The following is a 12,500-nucleotide window of genomic DNA, read 5'->3' as shown; positions in this document are numbered from 1 at the left end:
TATCACTATTATTATCTTTATTATTTTTGTTGTTGTTGTTGTTATTATTATCATCATTATGATTGTTACCATTATCATTATTATTATCGTTATCATTTATATTATTTATATTACTACTATTGCTTTTAATTATTATCATTAACATTAATATCATAAATATCATTGTTATTATTGTTAGTAGTATCGTTATCATTATTGTTATTGTTTCTGTTGTTGTTGTTTACAATTGTCATCTTTATTAATTGTTGTTGTTACTATTGTTTTTATTATTATTATTATCATTATTATTGTCATTATTATTATTATTATTATTATTATTATTATTATTATTATTATTATTATTATCATTACTATTATTATTATGATGATGATGGTGATGACATCATTATTATTGATATTAATATTAGTGATATCATTATGACTATTATTATTACAATTATTATTATTATTATTATTATTATTATTATTATTATTATTATTACTATCATTGTCAGCATTATCATTATTATTTTATTAATTATCATCATCATCATTGTTATTGTTATTATTCTTAATCTTATTCTTATTCTTATTCTTATTATTACTATTATTATTATTATTATTATCATCATCATTATTACTACTGTTACTATTATTGTTCTTTTTATCATTATTATTACAGTTATTTTTTCACCATCGTTATTATTATGGTTATAATAATAATAATAATATCAAATTATTATTATTAATATTAACATCATTATCATTACTACTAATAATGTTATTATCATTATCATAATTACATTATCAGCATCACCATTCCCATTACTAGTATCATTATTCTCATTATTGTTAGCATCATTATCAATACTATTATGATCAACATGATAATAGTTATACCAATTATAAAAACCACTATAATCATATAAATGATAATAATAATATGATGATAATGATATAATAATGATAATACAATGATAATGATACGATAATGATAACAATTATTATTATCATTACATCATCATCATCATTGTTATTTCGTCATATTATCTTAATTAACAAATGCTAATGTTGTGTTTACATATTTTTACAAAGTTGTACCGAGACTATAGAAAGGGAATTGAAATGGAGAAGCAAAGGAAAGGAGGAGAATAAACAGAAGAAAAGGAAGAGAAGAAGAAAATAGAGAGAAGAAGAGATGGGAATTAAAAGAAGGAAAAATAATTAACAATAAGATGGATATGAATAAGGAAGAAGAAAAGACCAAAGAGAAGAAGAGAAGAGAACAAGAAATTATTGGCGGGAATAACTGAGAATCTGCGAGAATCAGCGAGAATGGGTGAGAATCGGCGAGAATCGGAGAGAATCGGCGAGAATTGGTGAGAATCGGCGAGAATTGGTGAGAATCGGCGAGAATCGGCGAGAATTGGTGAGAATCGGCGAGAATCGGCGAGAATTGGAGAGAATCGGCGAGAATCGGAGAGAATCGGCGAGAAAAGGAAAGAATCGGCGAGAAGAGATGAAAATTGGCAGGAATTGATGAGAATCAGCGAGAATAGGCGAGAACTGGTGAGAATCGGCGAGAATCGGCGAGAATCGGCGAGAAGAGATGAGAATTGGCAGGACTTGATGAGAATCAGCGAGAATCGGCGAGAACTGGTGAGAATCGACGGGGGATTTCTATATAAAGTGATCCTCGACTTCGTCTCCTTGGAAGGCGCATAGCAAGTCATCCTCAGCTACTTGGGGAGGGAGGGGGAAGGGGGGGAGGAGGAGGAGGAGGAAGATGAAGAGGAAGAGTCAGAGGAAGGGGAAAAGGTAGGGGAAGATAAAGAGAAAGGGAAAGAGAAAGAGAAAGGGAAAGAGAAAGAGAAAGAGAAGGAAAAAGAAAAAGAAAAAGAAAAAGAAAAAGAAAAAGAAAAAAAGAGAAAGAGAAAGAGAAAGAGAAAGAAAAAGAAAAAGAAAAAGAAAAAGAAAAAGAAAAAGAAAAAGAAAAAGAAAAAGAAAAAGAAAAAGAAAAAGAAAAAGAAAAAGAAAAAGAAAAAGAAAAAGAGAGAGAAAAAGAAAAAGAAAAAGAAAAAGAAAAAGAAAAAGAAAAAGAAAAAGAAAAAGAGAGAAAAGAGAAAAAGAAAAAGAAAAAGAGAAAAAGAAAGAAAAGAAAAGAAAAAGAAAAGAAAAAGAAAAGGAAAAAGAAAAGAAAAAGAAAAAGAAAAAGAAAAGAGAAAAAGAAAAAGAAAAAGAAAAAGAAAAAGAAAAAGAAAAAGAAAAAGAAAAAGAAAAGAAAAAGAAAAAGAAAAAGAAAAAGAAAAAGAAAAAGAAAAAGAGAAAGAAAAAGAAAAAGAAAAAGAAAAGAAAAAGAAAAGAAAAAGAAAAAGAAAAAGAAAAAGAAAAAGAAAAAGAAAAAGAAAAAGAAAAGAAAAAGAAAAAGAAAAAGAAAAAGAAAAAGAAAAAGAAAAAGAAAAAGAAAAAGAAAAAGAAAAAGAAAAAGAAAAAGAAAAAGAAAAAGAAAAAGAAAAAGAAAAAGAAAAAGAAAAAGAAAAAGAAAAAGAAAAAGAAAAAGAAAAAGAAAAAGAAAAAGAAAAAGAAAAAGAAAAGAAAAGAAAAGAAAAAGAAAAAGAAAAGAAAAGAAAAAGAAAAAGAGAAAGAGAAAGAAAAAGAAAAAGGAAAAGAAAAAGAAAAGAAAAGAAAAGAAAAGAAAAGAAAAGAAAAGAAAAGAAAAAGAAAAGAAAAAGAAAAAGAAAAAGAAAAAGAAAAAGAAAAAGAAAGAAAAAGAAAAAGAAAAAGAAAAAGAAAAAGAAAAAGAAAAAGAGAAAGAGAAAGAGAAAGAGGAGGGGGAAGCAGGAGGGAAAAGAGAGGGGAAAGAAAAGGAAGGCGATGCAGGAGGGAGGGACAGAGATAAGGGAGGGGGAGGAAGGGGAAGGAGGAGGAAGGGAAAGAGAAGAGAGTAAAGTGGGAGGGGAATCCGGGAGAAAAAGAGAGAATAGAAAGAGTAAGGAAGAGGAAGGAGAAAGCGAGAGAGATGAAGAGAAAGAAAAAGGGATAAGGAAGGAAGAGGAAGGATTGAAAATATACCCTTATCTCCCCTCTTCCTCCTTCTCCTCCTTCTTCATCCCCCCTCCTCCTCCTCCTCTTCCTCCTCCTCCTCCTCCTCCTCCTCCTCTTCCTCTTCCTTCAACCTCCTCCTCCCCCTCCTCCTCCTCTTCTTTCAACCTCCTCCTCCTCCTCCTCCTCCTCCACTTCTTTCAACCTCCTCCTCCTCCTCCTCCTCCCCTCCTCCCATCTTCCCATCTCCCCCCTCTCCTCCTCCACCTCTTCCTCCTCCTCCTCCTCCTCCTCCTCCTCCTCCTCCTCCTCCTCCTCCTCCTCCTCCTCATCCACTTCTTTCAACCTCCTCCTCCTCCTCCTCCTCCCCTCCTCCCATCTTCCCATCTCCCCCCTCTCCTCCTCCACCTCTTCCTCCTCCTCCTCCTCCTCCTCCTCCTCCTCCTCCTCCAACCTCCTCCTCAGAACCTGGACGTGGCCGTCGCCCTGGAGTAGTAGCCAGGCTCACTCTCGGACACGTACTCGAGAAAGGTGGGCGTCTGGTCCTGCGCAACGTCTACACGCCCACGCCCAGATGGCTCTCCGAGGCGCCCAAGAAGCCAGTAGGTGTTCATTTCCTCCTCCTGTGGGCGGGAGAGGGGGCGGGGCGAGGGTGAGATGTGGGCGTGTGAAGGGGGTGGGTGGGTGGAGAGTGGGTGGGGCTGATTGGTATATATTGGGTATAAATGTGTTTTGTGTGTGTTTGTATGTATGTAATCATATATGTATGTATGTAAATTAATAACTGTATCTGTAGGTATGTCTACATTTATTCCTATATCTCTATCTGCATGTATGTATGCATGTACGTATGTATGTATATACGTGTGTATGTATGTATGTATATACGTGTGTATGTATGTATGTATGTGCGTATATATGTATATAAATATCAAATTATAAACACAAACTCCTCATTAATAACTGTATCTGTAGGTATGTCTACATTTATTCCTATATCTCTATCTGCATGTATGTATGCATGTACGTATGTATGTATATACGTGTGTATGTATGTATGTATATACGTGTGTATGTATGTATGTATGTGCGTATATATGTATATAAATATCAAATTATAAACACAAACTCCTCATTTACACACAAAACTTATACACAACTACAATTCAAAACCTACGTTTTTACCTACAACAACTTCTACCCCCCCCCTCCCTCCCTCCATTCCTTCCCTCCTCCGCTCTATCACATTCTCCCTTCACTTATCACTATATTCCTTTCTAACCCTTTATTACCCCTTACCTCTTCTCCCTCCTTTCTGTACTTGCTCACGATGGCGAGTCTTTGGTGGAACTCCAGGTTGTAGCACCCAGCATCCGCCAGCATCCGGTAGGTTGTCTCGCTGACGTGGATCTTCATGGCTGTGAGATGAGGTGGTGATGGATATGAGGGGGGGGGGATGTGGGAGGGAGGGAGATGAGGGAGGGAGGGAGAGGAGGGAAGGAAGTGTGGGAGGGAGAGAGAGGAAAGGAGAGAGGAAAGGAGGGAGAGGGAAGGAGGGAGAAAGGAAAGGAGGGAGAGGGAGGGAGGGAGGGAGAATGGAAGGGGGGAATGGAGGGAGGGAGAGAGAGGAGGGAGAGAGGAAGGGGGGAATGGAGGGAGGGAGAGAGAGGGAGGGAGAGAGGAAAGGAGGGAGATGTGGGAGGGGAAGGAAGAAAGGAAAGGAGGGAGAGGGAGGGAGGGAGATGTGGAAGAGGAAGGGAGAGAGGAAGGAGGAAGGGAGGAAGAAGTGGGAGGGAGAGAGAAAGAAATAACGCAAAATTACACTTCTACAATAACCAAAATAACAACTGCTTAAATATCAATAACTCTATGAAAGACCTAATAAACACATAGGGATAGAACAAAAGTAAATAATTGAAAATATACTATTTGCAAATGATAAAAATAAAATGATTAAGATTAACGTAATAAGATCATCACTTACGTTGCCCGCTGCCCTCCATGAAGTGTGCAGTGTTGATCGTTTTGCCAAACATGCAATATCTGGGCATCTTTGTTCCCACAACACCTGGGAAGAGGGAGAGAGGGAGGCAGGAAGAGAGGGAGGGATAGAAGGAGAGATGAGAGGGAGGAGGGGGGGGGGGTGAGAGGGACGGAGGGAGGGAGGGCAGGAGGAAGGAAGTAAGGGAGGAAGGAAGGAAGAAAGGAAGGAAGGGTGAGAGGAAGGAAGGGAAAAGAAAGGAGAGAGAGAGAGAGAGAGAGAGAGAGAGAGAGAGAGAGAGAGAGAGAGAGAGAGAGAGAGAGAGAGAGAGAGAGAGAGAGAGAGAGAGAGAGAGAAGGCGAGATTTGATAACTGTAATAAGCTGCAGTATTATCCATTTATATAAGCTATGCTAAGATTCTCGAAAATGTTTACAAATACAGACAAACTCATAAATGAACAGAAACACAGAAAACTCAAGGACACATACACACATGCATATACAAATACCCAAAAAACAGTCATGGACCTTCACGCCTTCAAACACACACACTCACACACACACACACACACACACACACACACACACACACACAAACACACACACACACACACACAACCCAACCCCCACCCCACCCCAGGCACACACACACACAACCCCCTCCAACCCCCCCCCACACACACAACCCCCTCCAACCCCCCCCCCCACAGATACACACATACACCCACACACAACCCCCTCCAACCCCCCCCACACACAACCCCCTCCAACCCCCCCCCACACACACACAACCCCTCCAACCCCACCCCACCCCACACACACACACTTACCTGCCACACAAGTGCCCGTGTGCAGCCCGATCCGCACTCTGAGCATCTCCCCCTTCTTGTGCAAAAGCTCGAATCTGGACACCATGTCGAGGAGCCGGAGGGCCATGTCAGCGATCTCAGATGCATGCTTGCTCCCTTCACAGAGTAAGAAAGACGGGTTTATATGTATGCATGGGCATATATTCGTCAATGTCTGTCTGTATGTCTATCACGTATATTCATATATACATATATATGTATGTGTGGATATATCTATATTTATATGTATACTTTTCTATCTGTTTATTTGTTTATTCGTCGCTCTGTCTATCTATCTACCTATTTATCGATCTATAATGTAATTTTCTTGTTAATATAATTCTAGTCCCCACCCATCCACCCACCCACTCACCCACCGACCCACTACCCCACCCACCCACCCACTCACCCACCGACCCACTTCCCCACCCACCCACCCACTCACCCATAACTCATCCCACCCACACACCCACTCACTCACCCACTCACCTAACACTCAACCCATCCACCACCCCACCCACTCACCCACCCACTAACGCACCCACTACCCTACCCACCCACTCACCCATAACTCAACCCACCCACTCATCCACTCACTCACTTACCACTCAACCCACCCACCACTCCATCCACTAACCCACCCACTACCCCACCCACCCACTCACCTACCACTCAACCCACCCACCCACTCACCCACCCATCCACCCCCCCCACCCACCCACCCACCCACTACCCCACTCACCCACTTCCTCTTTCACTCTATCAACCCACCCACCCACTCACTCACCCACTCATCCACCCACCCACCCATCCACCCACTACCCCACCCACCCACTTCCTCCTTCAATATCTCAACCCACCCAGCCACTAACCCATTTACCCACCCACCCACCCACTACCCCACCCACCCACTTCCTCCTTCAATCTCTCAACCCACTCAGCCACTAACCCATTTACCCAACCACCCACCCACCCACCCACAACTCACCCTCCCACCCACCCACCCACCCACCACTCCACCCACCATTCCGATTGGGCAATCCCGAAACGACCATGTAGGCGTCGCCAATCGTCTCCATCTTGTAGACGTCGAATTTCTCAATACTGGCGTCGAACTGCTTGTAGAGGGCGTTCAGGAGCATCACCACCTGGGGAGAAGAAGGGGCGGGAAGGAGAAGGTGTGATAAATAGGGTGTGGAGAGGAGAAGGTGATGAAGGGGGTGTGAAGAGGAGGAAGGAGAAGGTGTGATAAATAGGGTGTGGAGAGGGAGGTGTGATGAATGGGGTGTGAAGAGGAGAAGAGAAGGTGCGATAAACTGGGGTGTGGAGAGGGAGGTGTGATAAATGGGGAGAGTGAAGAGGAGGAGAGGAGAATGTGTGATAAATAGGATACAGAGAAGAAGATGCGATGAAGGAGGCATAGAGAGAATAAAGGAGAAGGTATGGTAAATGGGGTGTGAAAAGAGAATTTGATAGAGGGGGAGGCAGGAGGAGATGTAATAAATAGAATACGAGGATGAAAATAAATTAAAGAAATAAAGATAAAGAAGGAATAAGATAAGGAAGGGAAGAGGAGGAGACGGCGATAACGAAGTAAAGGAAGAGGTGAGTGGAGAGAGCGATAGAATAACAGGGAGAAAGTGAGATGAAGGAAGATGAAAAGAATGAGAATAAGAAGGAGGAGAAGGACGTAAAATGGGAGAAAGAAGAAGAGAAGAAGAAGGAGAAGGAGAATGAAAAGGAGAAGGAGGAGGAGAAGGAGAAGGAGAAGGAGAAGGAGAAGAAGAAGGAGAATGAAAAGGAGAAGAAAGAGGAGAAGGAGGAGGAGAAAGAGAAAAAGAAAGAGAAGGAGAAGGAAAAGATGGAAGAAGAAGAGGAGGAAATAGCATTGAAGAAAAATAACAAATCAAATGAAATGTAGGAAATAAAAAAACAAACAGAGAAAGAAGATTTAATAGAAGAGTAAAGACAAAACAAACAAAAACTAATAATCTCAACCACAACCATAACACAGAACCCCCCCCCCCCCCCACACACACAACTACAACCAGACAGACACCATATAAACTCACCGGCGCTACACAAACTAACAACTGGCAACTGACATCAGTCATCAGACATCAGACATCAGACATATGGCATCTGACATCAGACATCTGACATCAGACATCTGACATCTGACATCAGACATCTGGCATCAGACATCTGACATCAGACATCAGACATCAGACATATGGCATCTGACATCAGACATCAGACATCAGACATCAGACATCAGACATCTGACATCTGACATCAGTCATCAGGCATCTGACATCAGACATCAGACATCTGACATCAGACATCAGTCATCAGGCATCTGACATCAGACACCAGCCACCTGACATCAGACATCAGACATCAGACATCAGACATCTGACATCTGACATCAGACATTTGACATCTGACATCAGACATCTGGCATCAGACATCTGACATCAGACATCAGACATCTGACATCAGACATCAGACATCAGACATATGGCATCTGACATCAGACATCTGACATCAGACATCAGACATCAGACATCAGACATATGGCATCTGACATCAGACATCTGACATCAGACATCAGACATCAGACATCTGACATCAGACATCAGACATCTGACATCAGACATCAGTCATCAGGCATCTGACATCAGACACCAGCCACCTGACATCAGACATCAGACATCAGACATCTGACATCTGACATCAGACATCAGACATCAGACATCTGACATCTGACATCTGACATCAGAAATCTGGCATCAGACATCTGACATCAGACATCTGACATCAGACATCAGACATCAGACATATGGCATCTGACATCAGACATCTGACATCTGACATCTGACATCAGACATCAGTCATCAGGCATCTGACATCAGACATCTGACATCTGACATCAGACATCTGACATCAGCCATCATACATCTGACATCAGACATCAGACATATGGCATCTGACATCAGACATCTGACATCAGACATCAGACATCTGACATCAGACATCTGACATCAGACATCAGGCATCTGACATCAGACATCTGACATCATACATCTGACATCAGACATCATACATCTGACATCAGACATCAGACATCAGACATCAGGCATCTGACATCAGACATCAGACATCAGGCATCAGGCATTTGACATCAGACATTTGACATCAGACATCTGCCATCAGACAACTGCCATTAGACATCAGACATCTAACATCTAACATCTGACATCTGACATCTGACATCTTACAACTGACACCTGACAAATAAAGGCTAACAACCGGCAACTGACCTGCAAGGGGCTGCTCTCGGACGAAATTCGGGTGAAGCCGACGATGTCGCTGAGGTAGATCGTCACGGACTCGAAGTACTCTGCCGGGACCTTTGGGGCGAGGGGGAGAAGGGTGGGGAGAGGGGTAGGGAGAGAGAGGGAAAGAGAGGCGGAGAGAGGCGGAGAGAGGGGGAAAGAGAGAGAGGGAGAGAGAGGAAAAGAGAGGCGGAGAGAGGCGGAGAGAGGGGGAAACAGAGAGAGGGAGAGAGAGAGAGGGAGACAGCGAGAGAGAGAGACAGAGAGAGAGAGAGAGAGAGAGAGAGAGAGAGAGAGAGAGAGAGAGAGAGAGAGGAGAGAGAGAGAGAGAAAGAGAGGAAAAGAGAGGCGGAGAGAGGGGGAGAGACAGAGAGAGGGAGACAGAGAGAGAGACAGAGAGAGAGAGAGACAGAGAAAGAGAGGAAAAGAGAGGCGGAGAGAGGCGGAGGGAGGTTTAGAGAGAGAGAGAGAGAGAGAGAGAGAGAGAGAGAGAGAGAGAGAGAGAGAGAGAGAGAGAGAGAGAGAGAGAGAATGGGAGAGAGAGAGAGAGAAAGAGAGAGAGAGAGAGAGAGAGAGAGAGAGAGAGAGAGAGAGAGAGAGAGAGAGAGAGAGAGAGAGAGAGAATAGGAGAGAAAGAGAGAGAGAGAGAGAGAGAGAGAGAGAGAGAGAGAGAGAGAGAGAGAGAGAGAGAGAGAGAGAGAGAGAGAGAGAGAGAGAGAGAGAGGGAAAGTTATTGTTATCATTATTGTCATTAACTGTTGTCATTAGTACTCTACTACTACTACTACTACTTTCATTATTATTATTGTTACTATCATTATCATTATTATTATCATTTTATTACGACTACTATTATTAACATCATTATCATTATTGTTATCTTTCTCTACTTACGTTTTATGGCAGTTGCAGATTAGGAGATAGAGGGAGGGAGGGAGGGAGAGAGAGAGAGAGAAAGAGAGAGAGAGAGAGAGATAAAGAGAGAGAGAGAGAGAGAAAAGACAAACAGACAGACAGACCGACACAAAGCCCACCTGCTTTGACTGCTTGAGATAGGTGGCCACCGTCCTCGGCAACAGCTGGTACACCAAGTTGTCGCTCTTTCTCTTCTCGCGTTTTACCTCTCCTGATTTCTTGATTAAGTTCTTGGCGTATTCCTGTCGGGGTTATGTCGTTCGTCTGAATATACATACAGAGCTGCACGTGCGTATATACATGGGTGCATGTACATACTTACATAGCTGCGCGTATGTACATACGTAGTTGTACGTACGTACATACATAGGTGCACGTATACACATACATAACTACACGTACATACAAGCATAACTGCTAATACATATATAGTTACACGTACATTCATACATAGGTGCACGTGCATACATACACAACTACACTTACATACATACATAAATACCCGTACATACATACATAGATGCACATACATACGTACAAACATAGCTACACGTACATTCATACATAGGTGCACGCGCATACATACACGTACATTCATATACAGGTGCACGTGGATACATATATAACTACAAATACAAACATACATAACTGCACATACATACATACATAACTGTACGTACATGCATACATACACGATTTCTGAATGTAACGTCATAAAATTATTTTGTTTTTAATAACTTTGCATGTTAAGTCTACACTTTACTTCTAGAGTTATAATTCTATGAATAAGGGAATAAAACTACTATTTCTTTTAATTTGAAATAAAAGGGTATGTTATATCGAAACTTCAGGGACAAGTATGGTCGACAAGTATTTAATTGAAATTATCTGCAACATAAATACACACACACACACACACAAACCGAAAGACACACACACACACACACACACACACACACACACACACACACACAAACACACACACACACACACACACACACACACACACACACACACACACACACACACACAAACACACACACAAACACACACACAAACACACACACAAACACACACACAAACACACACACAAACACACACACAAACACACACACAAACACACACACAAACACACACACACAAACACACACACACACACACACACACACACACACACACAAACACACACACAAACACACACACAAACACACACACAAACACACACACACAAACACACACACACACACACACACACACACACACACACACACACAAACACACACACAAACACACACACACAAACACACACACACACACACACAGATGCGTGCACGAACCAACACGCTTCTCCTTCCCTTATTCCCATACCCACCAATTCTCTCCCCCTCCCCACTCACCCTCCACTCCCTCCCTCCCTCCTTCCCTCCCCCACCCACCCACTCCCTCCCCATCCCTCCTTCCCACCCTCACCCATCCTTCCTCCTTCCTTCCCCTCCACTCACTCCCCCTCACTCCTTCCCTCACCCCCTATTCCCCCCACTCCCACCCACCCATTCCTTCCCCCCCTCACCCATCCTTCCTCCTTCCTTCCCCTCCACTCCCTCTCCCCCACTCTGTCCCCCACCCACTACTCCCCCAACTCCCACCCACCCATTCCATCCCCCCTTCCCTCTCTCCACCTCCACCCCCTCCTTCCCTCCCTCCACCTCCACCTCCACCCCCCCTTCCTCCTCCCATCCCTCTTTCCCTCCCTCCACCTCCACCTCCACCCCCCCCCTTCCCTCCACTCACATGAATGAGCCCCGTGGCCTTCCTCACGAGCAGGATGATGACGGGCGAGATGACGAGGACGAGGATGAGGACCATGAGGGTCAGGCTGTAGCGCTGGTCGGCCGCCGCCACGTCGTCCTCGATCGTTTCTCTGCGGGGGGGGGGGGGGATAGGAGAATGAGGGGGGGGAATGAGGGGGATGAGGGGATGAGGGGGGGGTGAGGAGAATGAAGAGAATGAGGTCGAAGTGAGGGAAATGAGGGAATGGGGAAAATGAGGAGAATTATTACTATTATTATTATTATTATCATTATTATCATTACTATTGTTGTTATTATCATCATTCTTTACACGCATTCGTAACTCTTCACGTAAACCCACAAAATAACCCACACGTCCAGCAATATTTCCCACCGACTCATCACCGACTCACCACCGACTCACCACCGACTCACCACCGACTCACCACCAGCTCCTCACCAACTCACCACCGACTCATCACCGACTCACCACCCACACACCACCGACTCACCTGATATCGTTAATGAGTGTGTACTCGACATCTCTCACGGAGTCAATGAAAGAGGCGAGTTCTTGAATGTAATCGTCCGCGCGCTGGGCCGAGG

The 12,500-nt window shown here is 43.1% G+C and overlaps 1 protein-coding gene across 1 annotated transcript in view; it reads right to left on the bottom strand.

Moving 5' to 3' along the window:
* Positions 1–3,482: 3,482 nt before the first annotated feature.
* Positions 3,483–12,500, bottom strand: part of LOC125044800 (atrial natriuretic peptide receptor 2-like) — a 9,031-nt gene continuing 13 nt past the window's right edge. Inside the window, exons 1-9 of the mRNA XM_047641760.1 lie at positions 12,407–12,500; positions 11,896–12,025; positions 10,224–10,346; positions 9,175–9,264; positions 6,876–6,999; positions 5,834–5,968; positions 5,006–5,089; positions 4,321–4,439; positions 3,483–3,644 (exon numbers count right to left, since the gene is read on the bottom strand). The exon at positions 12,407–12,500 is cut by the window's right edge and continues 13 nt beyond it. Coding sequence (XP_047497716.1) covers positions 3,483–3,644; positions 4,321–4,439; positions 5,006–5,089; positions 5,834–5,968; positions 6,876–6,999; positions 9,175–9,264; positions 10,224–10,346; positions 11,896–12,025; positions 12,407–12,500 — 1,061 coding nt within the window. The remainder of the gene's footprint in view (positions 3,645–4,320; positions 4,440–5,005; positions 5,090–5,833; positions 5,969–6,875; positions 7,000–9,174; positions 9,265–10,223; positions 10,347–11,895; positions 12,026–12,406) is intronic.

Source organism: Penaeus chinensis, chromosome 36 (genome assembly GCF_019202785.1).
Source record: "Penaeus chinensis breed Huanghai No. 1 chromosome 36, ASM1920278v2, whole genome shotgun sequence".
Taxonomy (NCBI): domain Eukaryota; kingdom Metazoa; phylum Arthropoda; class Malacostraca; order Decapoda; family Penaeidae; genus Penaeus; species Penaeus chinensis.
The sequence above is the reverse complement of the archived record's forward strand: the minus strand, read 5'-3'. Positions and strand labels throughout refer to the sequence as shown.